Raw genomic sequence first — 22,187 nt, 5'->3', positions numbered from 1 at the left:
ATGTATGTTTCAACTGTGGATCACGAGATTCAGAAAACACAGAAATCATTCAGTGATAAAGTCAGACAGCCATTACAAAAAGAGTTCTACACACAAACTATTTACTTTCTGCGTAGAAGTCACAGAATCATAGAATAGTTAGGGTTGATACTGTCACTGCAGAGCACAATTAAAACTTACTTAAAAAGGAATTCACTCCAAATTTCACTCCTTTATCCAAAAACAATTAATTAATAAATATTTGTAACTGGGAAGAACCTTAACGTTGAATTGGAAAATTATTGTTTCCAAGTTAAAACTGGATGTCCCACACAAAATGTGGACACATGAAAATTATTAACAGCTCAGTTTATGAAGCAGAGGTTTTGGGTCCACAATATTCATGTCCAGTAAGTGTTCAGATTCTGTTCCAGTTTCAAAAGACTGTCACTTCAAACTGACCAATTCTAACTGGTTATAGTTTATTTCCCTAGTAATTTTATAAAACCACACAAAGCCTCTAGAAAGACTTTTGGATCCTGACAGATCTAGCGAATTATTCATTAGTACCTGTACCCTCCCAAGTGGGAAGGAAGGAAGGAATGTAATGAAGTTAGTAAGAACTGAAAATTAAGATTTTTAGCTGCCCCTGCATCCTTAGGCAAAAGCCAGATGAATATAATAATACAAAAACATGAAAAGTACAACTAAGTCTACAGCATATGTAAAACAAAGGCTAAACAATACTACTATGACAGTAAGTCTGTTCAGTTCCCCAATCCACCCACTGCACCATCCAACAGGCTGCACCTGACCTTCAGGGAAGTAACTGGCACATACTTTAGAAAGATTAACAAGGACGCCTGAACCTTCTAAAAGTTAAATGCACTTCAAGGAAACCGCACTTTTACAATTTTTCAGCTACTTAATTTCTTTAAATTGACTCTTTCTGTGTGGAGTTTCAGTATTCAAGAATGCTTCTGATCTATATTTGATACAGCTTAGGGACTAAACCAGAATTTTCTAAAGATTCAAGTAACATGAAACTTTACCAGCAGATGCAGTTCCCAACACCACTGGTTGAGTTTTCGCAACACTGACATCCCAAATACCATCCCTGTGGCCAATATATTCCTTTACCAGTTGACAGATTGCCCTTGATGTTGTAGTTTTAAAACTGGATACAATCTGAAATAGCAGAAAGACCAACATATTTTTCTACATTGACTCAAGATTAAGTCATTATCCCAGAAACACAAAAAGATACTCTTTTTCATAATTCTTCAGTGTCCTGACAGTTCACTATAGTCAAAAATTTGACATTTGATGGTAGGAAAGTGAGCTTGGATGCAAACATACCTGTTCATTTTTAATTTTTTTATCTTTCTTTTATTCATAACATCCCCCTTTGTTTACAGAATGCAAGATAAAATATTCCGTACTACAATATCACCCTAGAGTAATAACTTACACAAATGCAGTGTGCACTTCCCATTCAATCTAGGTAAATAATAATTTTAAAAAGGAAAAATTGAAAAAAAATTTTAAAAATTTTAAAACCTCCACTAAAACACAAAACCTCTCAAAACCTTCCTTGCTCATTCCCAAGCCAGTACCTCTGATAACTTAAGAGATGGACCACATTATCTAGTGTATGTCTTTGTAAAAATGTACTTATTACATAATTCCAGTAAAATCCTGAAACATTCCACTTAAAAACACTTTTTTCCTTCAAAACTGCATAAAATTAATCAAATCAAACATTAACCTGAGAGCATCAGATGACAGTTTATTTCTGTAATACAGTTTGGTTTTTTTTCTTAAAGATATGTCAAACTCATCTAAACATTTGATAAGCACATTCCCTCATAGCCAGTGCTATTAGCAGAGAACAGAGAAGACTCATTAAATCCAAATTTGTATATGCGTAAGTAATACCACATGAAAAGAAAAAAAAGTCTAGCTAAACCAGTAAAACTACAAGGCACTATACTATAGGAAGACTGAAAACACTCAGTAGCTACAGAAAGAAACCAATTTGCAGAAATTCTACATTTTCAGATAAAGGGAAGTGCAATATTAAAACAAACAGACAAACAAACAAATAACTTGTCTTGCTGGAATGCTTCCAGAGACAACAAATAAAAAAAGGTGGAAGATAACTTCCAAAAGCAAAACCACTTTAGAACTATGCTATTTCTAGCCCACAAGTCTTGAAGCTCATAACTGTTCTTTGAGAAAAACTAGCTGCAAAGCTTTATTAAAACCAAAACAAAGAGACAAGTTCAATTTATCAGTGTTGTCCTCTGCATGCAATTATAGGTAGGTATCTATCTGACCAGTTAAGTCAAAACCTTTTAATGCTTCAACAGAAATCACATTAAGACTTATCTAACCTAAAGCTTAGTAAAAATTAGAAAATTAATTAAGTCTATATTTCAGATACCATAAACTAAGGTTAAAATCCCATTTGTTTTTGGTATCAAAAGAGAAGGTCTTAAGCATACCATTAAAGCAAATTACTTCCAAAAAGGTTTTTAAGAGTTCAAGAATATCTGCATGAGCATTCCAACTCCTAGGCGTGTCAACTTTCCAGTGTTGAAATGATAATGCCCTATCTGAATTCCAAATTAACAGCTAATATGCATTTGGGTTGCACAGCAGCAGCAGGACCAATCATTAAGGATGCATTGAAAAGAAAACAGGTTAATGGTAAAGGTTGTTAGTTCAGCAATACTGCAGAGTTTCAGAGGCTTCGAGTATAATCCTACAGATGCAACTTGCACATTGAGCACAGTCCTTAATGGAGTCATGTATGAAAAATGGAACAGCAGAATTATGTAAACAGTTAAGGACTTAATATAGCGCTCAGCTCAAATTCCAAAGTGGAAGCTGTTCAGCTTTCAATCCCACACTTGAACTATGCTTGTGTTCTGTCTTTCTAATGCTGAGTCAAACTCTCATGCAAAAGTTTTTTAGGAGAAACTATCTTGTACTCATCAACAAGCACAAGTTTTCTAAAACTGGTGGACAATGGCTTCACTGATCATTTAATGGCAAGGCTGTAAAACTCCTTTTGGAGTACTTGCTTTCTTTTTTGCTGTTCCTCACTTCACATACCAGTAACTGGATAAACCAGAGAGCACGCAGATTACTTCTCAATTCCTTAACCATACATTAACAATTTTCCATGACAGAAAAGGAAATACTTCAATAACATGCAACTTGACAAAATAGGCCTCTGTACTGCAGATGCAGATTCCTGCATCTATAAACAACTACAGTTAAGTTACAGAATCTTTTCCATTAATGTACACAAAACCTTATTTTTAGAGTACCAAGCACTTAATCTACTCTGTCTCTTCAGGGTCTGATCACTGATCAATAAACCCTGCTGTTAAAAGCATCATTTTCCAAGATGATTTTTGCCAACTTAATATTCAGACTCCTAATTTAGCTAAGGGATGAAAAGTATCCAGGTGTGGGATTTTTCTATGAAGGATATGAATTAAGCATATTTACCACAGCATTTTCTCCAAGAAAAAGAACAGATTGTTTTAGTCTCATCATGTTTTACCAATATTACAGCAGTCAAGTATCACCTTTTCTCATTAGAACAAGCAAATATTGAAAGCTCTTTTCAGAACAAACCTAAACTATACGTTGGCTATCAGAAAAATGCAAGTATGCGCAATGACACAATACAATTGGTTTGTAAAACATAACTCTCTTCTCATTTACCATAGGGAAAAAGGACAAAGTTTTAAAAAGTGACTTCTGACAAGTTTTAAATTAGACATAGAGTAACAGTATATAAGGACAGGCTGAAAAGAGAAGTTGCAATCCACTACCCCACTGAGTTTGGAATACAACCCATTTTTGATGAACAGCACTGTTCACTCAATGCTCATAAAAAATATAGACACAAGAATTTCAAAGCTGTTGAACTCTTAAAACTCCTCAAATGTCATTTTCCCAGATACAGTATCATGGAACTCTAACTGCATCCAGTCAGGATACTGATAGAAACTTCGTTTGTTCAAAACTTACAGACTTTTCTGACTTTTGGATATAATCTCTTTGTAGGTCAAGAGACAAAACGTTGCAGCTTTAACACGTCTAATTCATAACTACATAGCAGGTGTACTAATATTTTATGTCCCTACTAATATCATGTTGTCCCTGCTCAAGTGGCCTCATTAAAGAAGCTTTAAGTCATAAACTCTTAAGCAAGAGATGTACCTCTATGAAACAAATTGGCAAGAATAAAAAAAAGTTTGAAAAACGATAAAACAAAAAGGAGACCAAACAAAACACAGTAACTGAAATCTATTTCACCATACTAATCTTTACTCTTAAACTTTCAGACTACTTAACAGATAGTCTTTCCGAGACACCTGCAGTCACTCCATAACCACACATTAGCCTGTAATACCAGTCACCACAGAGCTTCCTATACATGCCAAATCCCATTATGGTTTCCTCACATTTCATTTACCCTTATTAATGTATCACAAAATGAGCCTGAAGTAGGGTAAAAAGAGTGGCAGGTTAACGCTCTTTGAAAACTGAAAAAGGGGAAAGAAAAAGGAAAAACATATCAGACAAATGCAGATGGGCAAAATGAAAAACATCAGAATGGTTTACTGTGCTAAGAGACGAAACAAAAAAAAGAAAACAACAACAACAAAAAAAACAAGATAACTAGCTAACTTGCAAGACTTGCAATGTAAAAGAACAAACCGTTTTAGACTTACAGCTAAAAATTAATTAAAAACCCAAACACAACAGCCCACAACCTGTAACACTACATATACAGATGCCTACTTAAATCCTCATTTCAACTGCAATACCCAAATGCTTATTCAGAAATTTGCTCCCTACTAAGTTATTTCCCTCTTGAAACTGAACTTTTTAACTCTCTTTCCAAAAAAATGTAATCCCACATACACACATGAGCACACCCTCTCCCCTCCAACACTCATTCTGAAAAACAGGTGAGCAATTAGTGTAAAATGTCATATGGTGTGGTTGAAGTAATGGGTAATTGATGAATCCAAGATAAACACACTGTTCCTCAAGAGGCAGATTTGCTTCAAGAACAGCACTGCTCAGCTAAAAGAAACTACAATTTACAACTTAAAGACAGCCATGTTAGTCTCATGAGTACACATTGATGAGTAGAGATTTAATTTGTCTCATACCTTGCTAGTAGATGCCTTGTAAGTTGTCTTTAACTTCTGAGAAAGCTGACTGGTACTATGACTGGCTGTTGAGACAAATAAATTCAAAGGAAGGTATTTCAAACACAGCATTAGCTTTTCTGTGTAAGTAAATGGTATTAATTCCCTTCAGTAAAATTCAAAGTTTTGGCCAAATTACAAATAAAATTAGTTAAAAAATACTGGCTTACGATTTTTTGTGGTTCTCTTACCTTTTGCTTTCAGTTGTCCTTTGCTCAGTTCAGCTCCATCAATTGTCTGTCCTTCGGCTGCTAGACGTTCATTCAGTGTATCAATCTCTCTACGTACTAACAAAACCGAAAATTCATATTAATCCCCAAAATTGAGTGTTACTAGCAACACCATTAACACACTATTTGATAACTGTTATGGTTAGTAAGTAATCTAATTTTATGCTAAGGACAACAAAAAAGATAACTGTGATTTTATAAAAGCAAGTCTCACCAAGACATAAACCAAGACTCATGCCTAATTTTCCAGACATCAACCTTGACCCAGATTCCAAGGAAATATTGGCAGTTTTTAATTACTAATAAATGTGGCTAAGGATTAACAAAATTGCTTCTGTGAAATACATGGCACATCTGTACTGAATTAAATCTAACACAAGAGAGAAAACTTGCAACATCATAAATATTTTAGCCACAGAATTAGTATGTCATTAACAAAGATTTTATTAATCACAAAACAGCTTTCTCTCCTGAATGCCTATCTACTATTAGGAGTTTCAGTAAGACAACATAATGCAGCAAATGTGTATTTTAAATACTTTGAAGTACACTAAAAACATGTAGAATGACAAACACATTTTACATTCACCTGTTTTAGAAACACTAAATAGGATCAAAATATTTTCATGGCACATCAGACAAAACATGTATTCGTAACAAGAAAACGCTTTTATATCAATTATTTCTAACTCTCACCAGTGCCGTTTTAACACAAGACAGAGTGATGGTATAGCTAAAACAAATCAAGTACCCATAAAAGATTGCCAGTGGCTGGGCTGGTTTAAGGTTGCTCAACCTCATTTTATAAATAACAGTTTTGGTGTCATAGTTTCTTCTCAAAATCTGGGCTGATACTCTTTCAAGTGTTTTCCTCAGGTGAATTCTTATTGAGAGGCTTTAACCAAGCAGTTCTTGAGGACAAGTCTAGGCCTGCCTTTCCACAAATTCTTAGGACTTTCTTAAAGAAGTTATTCACTCCCAGGCTTTGAAATGTGGGAGAATGTGACACATCAGGAGTATGACTCCTACCATTTCAGAGAAATTCACTGAAGTCTCAGCTCTGCACACCAGAAAAGTCAGTTTACACTTCCATATCACATTGAAATGCTTGAAATGAGTAAAGCAAGATTCTCTTTGCTGTTCCCGCAGTCACATAAACCTAAACTTTTATAAAACACAAACAATATGAGAAGCAAACAAAGAGACAGGCTTGTAAGTAACAGATGACTGAAACGAACAAGCCTGGCAGATACATGAGTTGCCAGAAAAGATTAGGGCTGAAGCCTGGAAGGGGTAAGAAAAGGAAGGAACCAGAATCCGTTGATATAAAGGAAAGGGAGTATAGGAAAAGCCAGTGAGGAAAAACCTGAGATTCTCTCTGTACAGTACCTACAACACTAGTGTAGGAATTAGACCAAGAACAAAAAATAACAGACTGAGAATCAGAAGAGAAAAATTTACAGACTGTCAGGGGGGTGGGAAAGAAATCACAAAGGCCAGGAGTGAACTAGAACTGAGAGGTGAAAGAAGATGAAGAAACAAATGGGATAGGAAGAAAATAATCATACAATGGAAGGTGCAGACGAATTCACCACTTGTTTTCTGACAAACATTTTTGAAGGTTGGAGAGAGAGGCTTGCTACCAGCCAACTTCCCAGCAGGAGACTGAGAACTCAGCTGGGCAAATTGTCACTAAAAAAATAGGTAGTGACAATGTAGCCTTTAACCAACGCAATCTCAGGTTTTAAGAGAATAAAAAAACAGCACATTTTCAAAAAGACTGCAAGAGCATTTTTTTAATATGAGTGTTTGGTTTAACTGTGGGAACAGATTAGGTGTGGAAAAGAAACTGACTTGGAGCCAAATCAGGCAGTTTCCACAATGCAGAAGTCAAGCCACGCAACACAGCTTCCAAAATCCAGCAAGGACAACTGAGCAGAGGCTTTACCATATGACTGCCTGTGTTACTTACTTTGGATCCTCTGACATCACCTTGGATCACATTACCATACGACTGCACTGTCATTAAACAAAATATTTTTTGCAGGTAATACCTGGAATGTTTATCTGTGTGCTCCACTTCAACATTCATGATACTGTTGAGGTGCTGGTTATGAAATGTACTAAGAAGAATGATCCAAACCCACCACATTTTACACTTTTTTAAGTAAGACATTTTCCAATTCTATTTAATAATCTTCCATCATTAAAATTAAGCTTGTAAACACACAACAAAGCTACAGCCTTCAATGGCTGTACAGAGCTGGCAGATTAACATGGTATATGCCAGAGCCTATAATGACAAGGAGACAGCCACTTTCTTTGCCTAAGAGTCAAGGAGGACGACACACATTAGTTCTCACTTCTCCTATCAAATAGCTAAGAAAGTGAGGTTTCTGAAAAAATACAGACTCCATGTTTGGCTACAAGTTCAAAACAGTTCTCAAGCTCCTCACAGAAAGTCCGCACTAATTACACTACAGTATCCAAGGTAAGTATCTCAGCATTACTATATGCTAAATTCAAACAATTCATAAGTTGCTGGGAAAAAAAAAAAAAATACTCACATTCCAAATTTTCAATATACAGGTTTTCAAATTCCCGCTCTATTTGTCCAAAAAGTTCAAGGAGTGTATTCCGGATGGAAGATGGTAGTTTTGAATCCTAGGACGCAAAATACTGGGGTTTATATTTTTTTATTACATGTATTTTATGTATTTACCCTTCAGTCTTAAACTGGTTTTAACAGTTCTCTCCATCTCCCACCAAGGAGGGAAATTAAAACTACTACTAGTACAGAATATGAAACAAAAAGCTCTGTGCATTTGACATACTCTCTTTAACTGGACAGAATTCAAATCTCCTGTAGGGTTCTTTAACTACTGAAAAACTATAAAAGCAAGATACATGTACAACATAATAAAAAAAAAAGTGAAAAAAATTACAATATAATGTCAAGGTGCTTACAGTTCAACAGAAAATAATACCTTTGGCTGACAAAGTAATGCAGAAGTTGAATATGCATTAGGTTAGGAAGTTGTCATCACAATGCACCTTACTACCAAAGCTTAGGACAAACTAACTTTTTAAGAGTATTTTTTACTTCTGCCTACTTTTGCCACTATCTGTAACTGTAAAGAAAACTGCAGTTTCCAATCCTTCCCTCTCTGATATTACTGAAGCAGCTCTTCCTCACAAAGTATTTTAAAGCAAATTCAGAGAGGAGGGCATTTTTTTTTCCTTCAGCATAGTCAACATAGCAATTCAAAGGCATAAAACCAAGTATGTAATAAAGCCACTAACACAGGATTTATATGATCTGACTCAATGCACAGCCTGACCACAAGTTTCTGTTGGCATATTAATTAAATTTTATTCATCTGCCTATAAAACAGAGATCACCACCATATTTTCCCTGAACAAATGCATGTCATATGCAAAACAAGTAACTGCTGATTTCTACTGGGGGTCAAGGTTCTCACTGTATCAATGATTTTGTTATCACTGTTAAACAGATAGTTAATAAAGCAGAAAACAGCTGCCTGCAATATACTGAGTACTAACAAACATTTAAATTTAAAATTTAAAGCACAGTATGCTACTAAAAAAAAAAGCAAATTAGAAAGGAGAAAATAGTCTAATAACTGTAATTAATCAACTACAAGTATGGACCAAAGAATGAACTGTCATTGCTCACCACATAAATTCTCCTAAATCTGTTCTATTATTCAGTTGCTGGTGGATCACAGTATGTAAATTGGTTTACTGTACTGTACTGTATTCCAAACCTGAGAAATCGCTATGCAAGGAAATAAGTTACCCAGTTTCAAAGTGAATTTAATATGGTAGCATGTATACGATATTACCAATATATCAATATTCATATGTCAGATATAGAGGGAACATGCCTATCAGCAACATATACTTTCTTTAAAGCAAAAGTTTGTAATTTTAAAGTCTTGAAATCATCATCTATGAGCAAAAAAAGAAAATTGAGTCAGCTTCTGCCACAGAACAAAACACTAGTCCAGGTTTAATAATGTTTCAGAAGAAACATTATTAGAATGGAAGTACAAATGTTCGCACAGTACAGCACCCAAATTCGAGTGAACTTCATTATCCAATCAGCAGGTTTAGTGCCGATTACAGCTTGTTTTGTTCTTAAGTGTTTCAGCAAACCCAAATCAAAGGAAATTGGTTTGGTTCCTCTAAACTGACTGAACCAGGAGGAAGTGTGTGCATATTGTCCATCAGAGGGCAGCATGCACCTTCAATCAAATCAGCCTCTAAGCAACCAGAATTTAATCTCACATTTTGGTTCATAGCGTCGACATGGTTGTCTTCAGAAACAATTAGAAAAGCTTATCGTGATCCCGATTTTATGAATTATTTCTGAACATCAATTTTGAAGAGCAGAGCAAGAGAAACCACTAACAGCCATGACAGACAGCATGTCTGCTTTGTTCGAAATTCAGTTTCGCATCAGTTTCACAGCTACTTTTAAGCTGTGGCACTGTGCTGGAAATAGTGGTACTATGCTCCTTATGCACCCCCAGGATATTCCTTTTTGCACAGTTATCTACTTTTCCCTTGAGACAGTACTTTAGTTCATGAATTTACAGTCAGCTAGAATGTGATACAGATCCTGATTAAAACCAACATGAACCAAAGAGATTAAACAAGTATACAAAAAAAAAAAAAAAAAAGCACTGGTTAGAAGAACTCTTTCCAATTGACTTACCCAATAATTCCATAAAGAAAGGTTATGAAAGAAACTAAGTTATCCTACAACTTTCAAAACAGAAAAGGAGATGTTGGAAAGGTTTTCAGTCTACTTCTCAGAGCCTCAAAGCATAAGCAAATCTGAACCTGTCCTAAAGTAACCAGCATAGTGAAACACATCCACTTCCTTTACTCTCTTTAGAGTTGGCATTAGTTAAATTAGCTTATTAAAATATCATGTAATAATGTTATCTGTGTATCTGCAAAAGTACTTCTCTAGATGTCATGTGTTTTACAGCTCCACTGTGAAAGGGCATTAATACTCTGTACTTGTTAGAATCTGCCACTGGCAAGGTTAAAGGTCAGCAAAATTAAACATGATGATACATAAAACACTTTAAACATTTACATACTACAATATAAGACACTTGGAGTTTTATAAGAAATACTAAAACAGCATAAAATTTTGGTTTACTACAAGTAAGAGCATGCCTTAACCTCTCAGCTGCCATTTCACTCCTTTCCTGAAGCAAGGCTGTAACTAACAGCCCAAATGCACAAAGTTTCCTAGCTGAGTACTTATGTTCTCCAGCTTCTAGATCACTACAAACAACAACCTGGGCTCTGTTAGTTCCCAGAAAACTAAAACTACTAATCTACTGAACAACAGATTAAATTTAAAAAAAAGATTAAAAATAAGTCACAACACTGAGAAAACACAAGGTTTTCCCTTCAGAGCATCTGCAAAGTCTAGAAAGTGGGGTTCCTCCTAGCCAAACACTTGGTACTTCAAACTACCTCTGACAAAAATCAAGTTTTGCATCACTTTTGCCAGGCCTGCATTAACATTGTGTAGCTAATCACTGTGTAGTTAATTTAACAATAGTTTTCACATTGATTTTTACTTATCTCTGGCAGCACTATTTCAAACACTTCTTACAGGAGCCTTACCTACAGTTAAGCTGAATACTGTTAGGTGAAACACTCCAAGTACCTCCAGAATGCATCCACTACAGACTGAAATGATTAAGAAAACTACCAAAGTTTGTGGTTGCTGTTTTTTCCCTTAATTTTAACAATGAAGATCACACCTTTATTTGAGTCAAATTTAAAAAAACCCACACCCCCACAAAACACACACACACACACACACACACAACCCCCCCAAACATTTAAGGTTGCCTCTGTCACATGGGCAGTATTTGTTTTTTTCATGGAAAGGAATGCAGAACAGTGCTCCCAGTAATACCTTCCCTATCAGAGGCGTAATAACAAATGTTTTGGTTTATTCATATTCTTGGATTACTACTATTCTAAATTCAAGCTTAAAAGATCAAGAATCAATCTCAACTTTAAGGTAGCAGAGGAGAGATGCATAGCAAAATAAATGGGCTGTTTCTTTGCATTTCTTCATTATTTTATCATTCATGTAATACACAAAGGCTGATAAAAAGCTCCACAGGTCTATACAACTCGAAACACTGCCAATGTCCACATCAATAGCCTCCAGAGACAGTCAGCACTTACAAGCAAGAAAGCCTGCTGTTCCTGCAGCTTTACTGGATGTATTTCATTACTTAAGTCCAATTCATTTCTTTGCATAGAAAACACTCAGAAAAAAGTTATGGCAGTTACCCAAGCAGCAGTGTATTATCTTACCTGCCCTTCCAACATGTCTCTTTGCAGTCCTGCCCGTTCTTGCTCAGAACTGTTGGTTCTTCGGATTGAAAGACTGTGTGATTTACGTTTCTGCTTTGCTTGGCGAGCAGATGCACAACTTCCACTTTCTATTGGCATTACTTCAAAAAAACAGCTTCACAGAGGCTCCTATGATAAACTAAGGACAAGCATTACACATTACAAATTGCCTTGCCAAACTAACCAGAGTTTAAAATTTGTTTTTCTCAAAATACTTAGTACTCTTAGTTCTTCTACATTTTAGAGGAGTTTGGGTTGTCATTAAAAAGAAGGGATCCCTATTTACTGACAGCTATTCTTCAAACAACATTAAAATCAAAACCACATATGCATATACATAAAGTGGAATAACTTTGGCATTTCTTATTCATTAGCTAGCAAGCCTTCACAAAAGGAAAATAAATTCCATGACCTTGCTCATTTTGGAGAACAGTAGCAGAGGCAGCCCCAAAATGCTTCCAGGAAACAACTACTAGACATACTATAGTTCACTGAAACGCATGCAAAATTAAAACCCAGCTGGAAAATGAAAGCAAACAGACATGATAATTTAGGGACACTGTCAGGTTACAAATGTATTATGCAACATCAAGTGTTAGTATACAAATTGTAACAGATGCGCCTGTTTACACATAAGCAGGAAATAATTTTAACAGAGGAGTTCTCAAAACCACTTTCCACCATTTTTGACAGCTCACAGTTTCACTTTCTTGATAGTAAAAGTGCACGTGAATTTAGGAGAACAGTGAAAGTGCACCTGACTTACCAGGCTGTTGCTGTTAAATTTTGTCAGCTTGTCAAAGCCACATATGCATTTTAATAACCCTAGAAACACCTGACAGTATCACCAACTAATATTACCATGCGTGATCTACTGCTTTCCTCTGTTTAAGAAAAATCAAATGATTTTTGATTTCTTACATAAATGTGGAGAATACATTCTTCAGTGTTGAAATTTGGTTTACTTTTTTTTTTTACAAATGTTTAATTACTGCAATCTATTTCTTATTTATTTAACCCTCATATTCAAAAGGAATTATTTTTAGTTCCAAGTGGTACCAGTTGTTAAACATTTCAAATGGTTTAGAATTGACGACTCAGAATTTTTCAATCAGGAAGATTGAGAACAAATAAAATTTAAAAATAAAAAATCATTCTCCAGCATCAATAATTTCTGAAACAATAGTTTCAATTTAAAAGAGCTGCAATAGTTTGAAGAGAAATAGGAGAGCAGAGCTGGCAAAGCTAACAAGGCAACTGAGCTTCCTTTTAAATAAGCTGATCAGAGAATATTTAAACCAAACCCAGGGCCACTTCCAATTTAAGATCCGCCAACACACTGGATCTCAAGCTAGGAATGAGCACCACCACTATTAACAAGACTAGGCATTAATCAGTTCAGCGAGTTTGACACAGTATTTTCAGCTTTTTAACACATCATAAAGCCAAGGAAAAATGTATCTTACTAGAAACAAAGTATGCACCATGAATAAAAACACCTTTACATTTTCTTTGGGTTTTTGATGCCATGAAATGAAAATTATGAAGATATATAAATTTATATTAAAATGAGATGAGATTTAGTTAAGGTTTTGATGCCCATCCGTCTCCAAATTTGCTCATTAAATAAAGGTAGTATTTTAATTATCTTTTGGAACACCCGAGTTCCAGTAACCTGACATCAACTCCATAGAGAATCTAAAATAAAATTCAGGTTGCACCAGTTCCATGCACTGCACTGAAATTATTTTGTTCATTTTCTCTGGACTCTTCATAGTCCTCCCCTGCACCTAATCCCATCAGAGCTTTTTATGTGTGATTAATCAGTAGTAACTAACTGGGTATAGTCACAAATTAAGGACAAAAGAAGAGAAAATCTACCATTGGGTAGTTTCTTATTTGACTAAATTTCTTTTTTCACTGTACTAGATTTCTCTACCAGAGAAACGGAGAACCCAGATTAAAATAAAAAATGAAATAACATCCCATAAGTAAGTTACTGACAATTTTCTGGGCTTCACAAAGTATCTTCCTGTTCTTAGACATATGGTCAAGAATTAGGAACAGGTTTTCAGTGCTCATCACACTTCTTTATTTTCAAAATATGATCAGATCCCAAATGCATGTTTATTCTCCTCATTTCCACCCTCCTTCCTATCTCCCTTGGGAACCACTCTTTCAATGGCTTTCAATTTACCCTTTTCTGCGGCATTTGGGATCACTTTTTAAGGCCCGAAGCAACAAACACACATAGGTGTGCTAAACAGTTCTGTATCTATACCTACACAGTTACATATAAGCACACCGGTCAGGTAACACTGTTTCATTAAGATCTGTGTTAAAAGAAAAAAAATCATTTCTGATTTCTGCCAGGTATGGCTCCTGAGCTGTAGTTACAGAGATGATACAGTTTATGCCTTACCTGGTATTGTTTTAACTATAGTAACTTTTATTTGCCTTCTGCTGCCAAGCCACTTCATTTTAGGGGACTACCAAGAAATATCTTTTGCTGGATTGATTCATAAAATCATAGAGTGGTTTCAGTTGGCAAGAACCTTCAAAGGTCATCTGTCCCTCTGCAGTGAGGGACATCTTCAAATAGATTGGGTTGCTCAGAGCCTCATTCCAACCTAACCTTCAATATTTTCAGGAATGGGACATCCACCATCTCTCTGGGCTATCTGTTCCAGTTATTTTACCACCCTCACTGTAAAGTCTGATCTTGTATCTAATCTAAATCTACCCTTTTTTGGTTTAAAAAATTACCCCATGTCCTGTCACTAAAGATCCTGGCAATAAGTCATTGTCTTTCTTATATGCCTCCTTTAAGTACTAAAAGGACACAGTAAGGTCTCCTCAGGCTGAACAAGACCAACTCTCTCAGCCTTTCCTCACAGGAGAGGCGCTCCAGCCCTCTGATTGTATTTGTGGCCTCCTCTGGACTCGCTCCAACAGGTTCATGTGTCACAGGCCCCAACTGGCTTTCTGAGCCACAGGTGCACTTTGCTACCCCACATCTGATTTTTCATCCCCTGGTATATTCAAGTCCTCCTCTGCAGGGCTGTTGTCAATCCATTCATCCTCCAGTCTGAATCGATAGTGGGGACTGCCCTGGCCCAGGTGTAGGACCTTGCACTTGTCCTTGTTGAACTTCATGAGGCTCACATGGGCTCACTCCTCAAAGCCTGTCGAGGCCTCTCTGGATAGTATCCTTTCCCTCCAGTGTGTCAGTGCACCACCACTCACTGTACACTCAGCATCAATATATTTAGATTTGGCAGCTATACATTCTAGCATGTAGAATTTAAAGGGACACTGTCGAATGCATGAGATTTTATTTTTATATAGTTAAACGCTCACTTTAACTACACAAAAGTTTCTACTTTCACAGTTCATAAGCAAACAGGAACAATGAGGTAAGAACCACCACCATTACTCTATTTGGTAGCAGCACTTTACCTGCAGCCAGTGTCATTGACAGTAATTGCACTCTCCTCATGCACCAGCATGACCACATCACTCATGCACTATTCTGGAGAGAGCAAGCATGCACACTCTTCCCCAGGCTCTGCAAGAGGGTGCTGCACACAGCCATAAGCCAAGCTGAAATCAGAGGCAACAAGCAGGCATGTGCATACAAAGGACAAGAAGGAAAAGCCAGAGGGAACTAGATTCAATGCCATTAATATTGTTCTGAATTCCACCAAATAGCCTTACAAACTTTCAGTAAGGGAGCAATAATTAAAGAGTTTTTAGAACCAGGACATAAATTCAGTTTTAAAAGTGACAGTGTCCCTTTAAATATTAACTTCACTTTGACAATTTCAAGGCTATTTTGATGCTAATTGCAACAGTAAGAAGCTACAGGTTTTCCAAGAGTATATTTCACATAACAGATCCTTGGCAATATGATGCTGGGAAAAAAAAAAAAAAAAAAAGGTGCTCATTTCTAGCAGTTACCTGATTCCCCTTATTGTGTAAGGTTTTCAGACAACGAAAATTACCTGTCCAGTATATCAGTGTCATGTTACATATCCTATGAAAACCATATTAAATATTGATTAGTGAAACAGTCAGTAGCATACAAACCAAAGTCTTTCACATTTTTGAAACTTTTGTAGCTAGAACACACCAGATGACAGGAAAGGGGGATGAGGGAAAATACCTACACAAGTCAAGACTAAGCACCAAACCCCAGTCAAACAAAGTAAGAAAAGAAAGGCTTCAAAATGACCCACTATATATTGTTAGTCAGATGTAGGTAATCATAACTTCTGAGGGTTACAAATGGGTTCTGAAAAGTTCAATTCACTTCTACTTCGTAATACTGTAAGTCAAATGAAAAATCACCAGTAAGTATGGGAGTCTGGTTTCCTCAACCAAGTACAACCAAGTTCACAAAAGCTAACAAGTAACAATCAAGAGCAAAAAAGGCTGAATAAAAGTACTAAGGAAAAAAGAAAAGCAATCAGAAAAAGGGGCAGAGTCTTGTGTTACTAAACTATATTCATTAAGGGTGGCAGTTCACAAGTACTGTATTATTAAAAAGTGTGCTTATGAGACATACTGAGTTTTTCGGCTCAACTGCTTTTGAAAACAAGACATCTGCATAGTGTTTTTCATGCAATGGTCTGTCAAAGCCTCAGGAGAACAAATTTCTGACAAAATCAACCAGCAGCAGGAGAAAAAAAGATGTCCTAGAAAATACCTAGACCACAGGTGATTACTACTTTCTGAATGCAAAGATACTTTAGTATTTTGGTTATGCTGTTTAATTAAACTCACAGCATATTTTACAGCACATTAAATTAAAGTTCTGCCACCCACCTTTCTCTAGCAGATGTTACTATGTATTCAGTCACAGGAAATATTTCAACAGAGTAACAGTGAAGAGATGTGTAACCAAGTACTGTTTTGTCCAGCTACAACAGAGAAATGGCACCAAAAGCGCACACACACATATCTTACTAGACTTAAAAATTCAGTGCAGCAGTCAACTAATCTTACTCGACTACTTGTTCAATGCTTGAACATGGAACAAACAAACTGCTGAAAGGAAAGTATTTCTGGGGTATGCATTCTTCTGAAGCCAGAGAGAAAATTTGTTTTAAGTGTCAGAGCACAGAATGTCTACAGTATTGCATTTCCTTTTTTGTTGTCAAGATAACACACAAGTCTGCAAAGGGAAAGCACCAGCAAATTTCAGCAACATCTCTTACCCAAGCTCTCCCTATTCCATTGTGTTTAGAGTTTAGCAATAGTAATACTTACTATTTAAATGACTGTGACCAAAAAAAAAAAAAAATAAATAAAAGCATAAAACCACCTACACTACAGAAACAATTCTTAAATCTCTAAGCCTCAGGTGTCTCAAGCAAAATTTCAGCGTATACTACATAAAAAAAATAAAGGCTTTTTACAATAGTAATTATTGTCCTGTGTAACATTAAAACCTTACAATAAAAAGATGTCAGTTAACATGAGATTTGCTCTTTTTTCACAAAGCAGGGAAGGAAAGTGGGAAGAAAGGAGAATGATTACAGCTATTAAGTTCTTAATTACATGTAACTCAGTTTGACAGCATAACTCCCGAGTTAAAGGAATTTAAGTATCAATATATGCCAGTACAATCTTCATTCACGTGCAAAGAAATCAAACTTAAAGGAGTAAAACTTCTATTTTGAGGTCTTTGGTGAACAATTTGCTTCAAGGATGCTGTACATTCAAGTACCATTAATTCAATGCAAGCTGTAATACAGCACACCTGAGAAAGATCAGGCCAAACCAACTTCTTTGTAAGACTAGTTGCTTTGCTAAAGATAAATATTTAGGAAACAAAGACATTCCAGATCATCACAGATGACGCCAGAACCACTGATAAGGGTGCTCAAACCTTATGAAATCACTTAAGCATTACAACATTGATTTTTTTTTCTAAATTTAGCGCATCATTCTTTCAAACAGAACTGGATGTTCCTCAAAATGTAAAAGGGGAAAGCGTCCACTACTGAAAAGGCAACAACTTACCCCTGACAGAAAGCATAGTAAAAAAGCTGCACTAATGAATTTTAAGTATGTTATACAGCTAGAAATCAATTATAAAAGCTTTAACACATTAGTAAGGATCTACTCTGAGCAAGCTTCTAACACCAACATCCAGGCATAAGCCAGCCCAGTTTTGCTGCTAGCAAGCTTTGATCTTGCTAGTTCAACTATGTCAGCAAATTCTGTAATGATACAAAAACCTGTGCAAATCAAGACTACGAAACAGTCTGCTAAGGCAAGAAATGATGCTCTCAACCATACTCACTTATTTCAACTAATATTAAACAACAATAATTATCAAACTTGGATTATTTGACTGTGCTCACTGTTTCAAGTAGTGTAAATGGTACAGTATAAGCTTACATTTAACACTAGTTAGTTATGACAGATACATACTATGAGTAGATACCGTATCTTGTTTTATTAATAGGTGTTGATTAGTTAACTTATTGGAGAGTTCAGTGGATAGCATCAGGTCCTGCTAAATTACTTACACCTGGTTAAATTCTAAAACATGTTTGAAGGCTACTCTATTTACTCAGATGTTTCACAGATAATTTAGCTCCCATTCCTATACTAGCAAATCCCTAATAGCCTAGAAATAGTCTGCATGCATGCTCAGGTATGCAAATGCAGGACCTGAGGGTGAGGAATCCTAAGGAAGTTCAAGAGCAAAGGCGGTTTAACCAGGTATTTGTTTCAGGAAGGACTGCACCACATTCAGAGGCCAGAATCTTACTGTGCTATTCTCTAAACAAACATTATTTAGGTAATTATTACTGATGTGCTAGATAAATTTCTATAATGCTTTTATGCAAGCAGAGTGACCTCTAACCTAGCTAATATCATTGCTGGGAATATATTACTTGCTAATAAATTAGAATATTTTACTGCTTAAGATCAACAAAAGCAAATAACTTTGACACTAATTATAACACATTTAGGAAGGTTTTCTGAAGCACCAAATAAATATAGCACATTCTTGAAGCATTTCCTCATGTGGCCTACTACAGAGAACCACCAAACCTTTCAACAGCACAGGTAATAGCAATGCAAGCACCAAGTCCTACCATTTTCAAACACCAAGACAGTCCGAAAATAGTCAGTATGTATTACTCGAGGATGAGAAAATAACAAATCACCCCAGCTTCTGAAGACACCATCACAATTCCTGTCCATTCCTCCAGGGTCATGAGCAGAGTACTAATAAACTCTTCCCCCAGAGGTTTGAAGATCTGGTCTCTGGAACAAGCCCCTCACCCGGTCTTACAACACAAGCTACTAGTCTTAGCTCCAAGAATGCCATGACATAAAACGATTCCAGTCTCATTTCAAATGTATAAAATCCAATACCACTTAACTTCTCCTTACTTGACATATATTAGTTCTGGCTTGCAATTTCTGGATTTTGTAGAAGTAAGCTCTTTTAAGGCACTATCAGCACACTCACAATGTTTCTCCCATGACTGTACCAACACCCTCAAGCATTTTAGTCCATACAAGAGACTGCATCCTTTAAACAAGTCCTAAATTTAAAAGACAGTGGAAGAGCATATCTACATTAAAGAGACAGTCTCATCTTAGATTTAACATGATAAGCCTAGTTTAGGGACAAATGTACACATAAACAACAGGCATTAAAGAAACATACAACAAAACACACACACAGAAAAACATTACTGTGTTCTCTGCCTTAAATTCTTATGTTGGGTCCAGGCACCTTCTCTTAAAATAACTGCCCAAGTCCACAACACACCAAGCTACATTTAAAGTTATTACAACAAGACACGTTAGGGTTGACACACACACACACAAGATCCTATCTAATGTAAACCATGGATTATAAAACATACTTGAGGATTGAGGTTACCAGCTCCCTTTCAGAAACATCACACAAGAAACACCAAGCAGCAGGCTTGGTTGGAAAACAGTTTGAGAAATTTGCTTAAGGAGAAGGATACGGCTGTTAAATTGCAAAATGGCTGCCTGAACAACAAACATTTGTATAATTTCAAGGTGTACTCAATGACACTGAATCACTTCAAAGAAGCTGCTCCGCCAGTTCTTTACGTAAATCTTCCACGAAATACTGTTATAGAAAGCACACTTGAAAACACCATAACAAAACAAACTTTTGCAAGCTGAAAGATGTAACAAGAAGGATAAAGACACACAGAAATTTCTCTTCCCTTGTAAACACCAAGGTGTCCTTGAACAACGGTTCAAGTCTTAACTTGAAAAAGTTTTCCTTGTTTTGCATAAGCACAACCTACTTATTTAATTTCCTTCTGCAAATGGAACCTGATATCCACTCAACCTCTGAAAGATAGAGCAGACATTAATTAATTCCTTCAGACTTGTCTTCACAATTTTTAGCTCAGGAAGTTGAATACTGCAAAAGGCTTTTTCCAGACTTAACTTTTCCCCATCTCAGTGTTCCGAGCCATGCTCCTGCTGCTGAAGGCCAGATCTACCCTGTCCCAGCACAAACTTCATGTTATCAAACTTCATGTTATCAGGCAGCTGTGCCCCACTTCAGGGAATAGGGGTGTTTCACTACTCCATTTGTACGTATGTCAGAGAATCTGAACTCACACTAGTTACACATTAGTGTTAGCTAATGACGTACTACTACACTTGGCTTGTCCTTAGGATATGCGGTAGGACACAAAGTTAGGGACCAGAGTCTCCTCAACAGGCGCCCTTGGTTTCATTTCACTATCTACAGACCTGCAACCACCCTTACAGCCTCGGGCTGGAAGTGGTTAAAAAACACCCCAAGCAAATAAAGAAAAACACACAAGACAAATAGGAAAAGAGCAAGAAGGGCTAATTTTCGGTTATTTAGGGTTCTAAGAGAGAACGCGCTAGTCATTTCATGCGAAATAAACCGGAACAGGACGGGCTAGGAGGGGGTGCCAAGGCAGAAGCCCCGCTTGATGGCACAGGCCTGGCGAGGCGGCGGCACCGCACAGGTGACACCTTTGCCCCGCTTCCCTCGAGACCCTTTCCCGGGCGTCCCGCCCAGCTCTGCAGCCCGACCCCTCCCTTTCCCTACGGGTCCTCCCGCGCCAGGCCGCGCCCGCAGTCCCACTGGGGAGCCACTGCCCGCGGCGGCGGGGGGGCCTGGCTGGGCGGGAAGATGGCGGAGGGTCTGCGCCCCGCTAAGGGGAGCGAGGAAAGGGGGGCGCGGAGGCCGCCCACACTCACCTGTCAGCCACAGCCGGAGCGGCGGGCGGGAAGGGGAAGGGCTGCAGGCAGCGGGGGAAAGGAGGAGGAGGAGGAGGAGGAGGGTGGTGACGGGAGGAGCAGCGACAAGCCGGGCGCCGCGCTCCGGCAGCGACGCGACGCGCCTCTCTGGTGAGGAGCCCCCGGGGCGACATCCGGCGGCGGGCGGAAGCGGCCCGCGGCCCCCACTCGCCGCCATGGCGACGGGCTAAGTAGCGAGCGAAAGCTCTTCACCCCCGGCGGCCGCGAGCGGCTTATTTACGAGGGCTCGGAAATGCCGCCGGGTCAGGGCACAGGCCCCCATGGGACGGCTTGCTTGATTTGGGATAGGCGCCGTAAGCCCTGATAGATGGGGACCGGGGCACTTGACCTGAGGTGTGGCAACGAACACGGACCCTCCACAGAGACAGACCGACAGCACCGTAGCAGGTCGTGCCCGGCTGCAGGAATGGGGGCACCGCCACTTCCCCCCGCTTCAGTGGTTACCTTCCAACCCCTCAGCTCCCAGGCGTTCATTTAATACTGATACTGAAAAAGCCGAGTTGCGTTTCATCTCTTAACTATTGCCCAAGCGGACCACTTGGATGGACAAGAGAGATGAAGCTTCCCTGGAACACTGCTGGAACCCTTATTTTGTAATACAGAATGGCTGGAACATGCTGAATCTGGACCTACTCTGCTCTATCTGCGGGCAGTGAATCAAAGCTAATCGCTACATTCTGCAAGTAGACTGTTCCCTTTGAAGCTTACAACACATTATTGAAATGTGATTAATTCCTTTGCTGATTAATACTTAGAAGAAGCCTTCACCTAAAATTCTCATTCCTCGTAACAGATTGTGAAAGTCAAAAGAGGCCTTTGCCTAATTATTTTTTCTCTCCCTGCAGATTATCTGTCTGCCTCAGAAGAGGTCTGTGAAAAGGACAGAACATGTGCTTCAGAGTGAAGGCTGAAAATAATACATTTTCTTTTCATGTGCTTCCCAGCTACAAGTATGCCTGCTGTTCTTTTGTCTTATTTTTCCTTTCTACCTCATTCTGTG

The 22,187-nt window shown here is 37.7% G+C and overlaps 1 protein-coding gene across 3 annotated transcripts in view; it reads right to left on the bottom strand.

The window, feature by feature from the left end:
• WDR37 (WD repeat domain 37) overlaps positions 1-21,282 on the bottom strand; it is a 42,738-nt gene extending 21,456 nt beyond the window's left edge. Inside the window, exons 1-7 of one of the 3 annotated variants that reach the window (XM_061349728.1) lie at positions 21,128-21,278; positions 15,877-15,908; positions 11,834-12,011; positions 8,020-8,116; positions 5,414-5,509; positions 5,184-5,248; positions 1,032-1,167 (exon numbers count right to left, since the gene is read on the bottom strand). In XM_061349728.1, coding sequence (XP_061205712.1) covers positions 1,032-1,167; positions 5,184-5,248; positions 5,414-5,509; positions 8,020-8,116; positions 11,834-11,971 — 532 coding nt within the window. In that variant the 5' untranslated portion in view covers positions 11,972-12,011; positions 15,877-15,908; positions 21,128-21,278. Of the gene's footprint in view, positions 1-1,031; positions 1,168-5,183; positions 5,249-5,413; positions 5,510-8,019; positions 8,117-11,833; positions 12,012-15,876; positions 16,015-21,127 lie in introns of those variants that run through there. The other 2 variants (XM_061349737.1, XM_061349746.1) reach the window with 2 other exon arrangements.
• Between the last annotated feature and the right edge of the window lie 905 nt (positions 21,283-22,187).

Source organism: Neopsephotus bourkii, unplaced genomic scaffold (assembly GCF_033783945.1).
Source record: "Neopsephotus bourkii isolate Nb327-2 ecotype Australia unplaced genomic scaffold, CSIRO-AGI_Nbou_v1 NB_53, whole genome shotgun sequence".
In the NCBI taxonomy this organism is placed as follows: domain Eukaryota; kingdom Metazoa; phylum Chordata; class Aves; order Psittaciformes; family Psittacidae; genus Neopsephotus; species Neopsephotus bourkii.
This window is presented reverse-complemented; position numbering and strand designations above follow the sequence as displayed.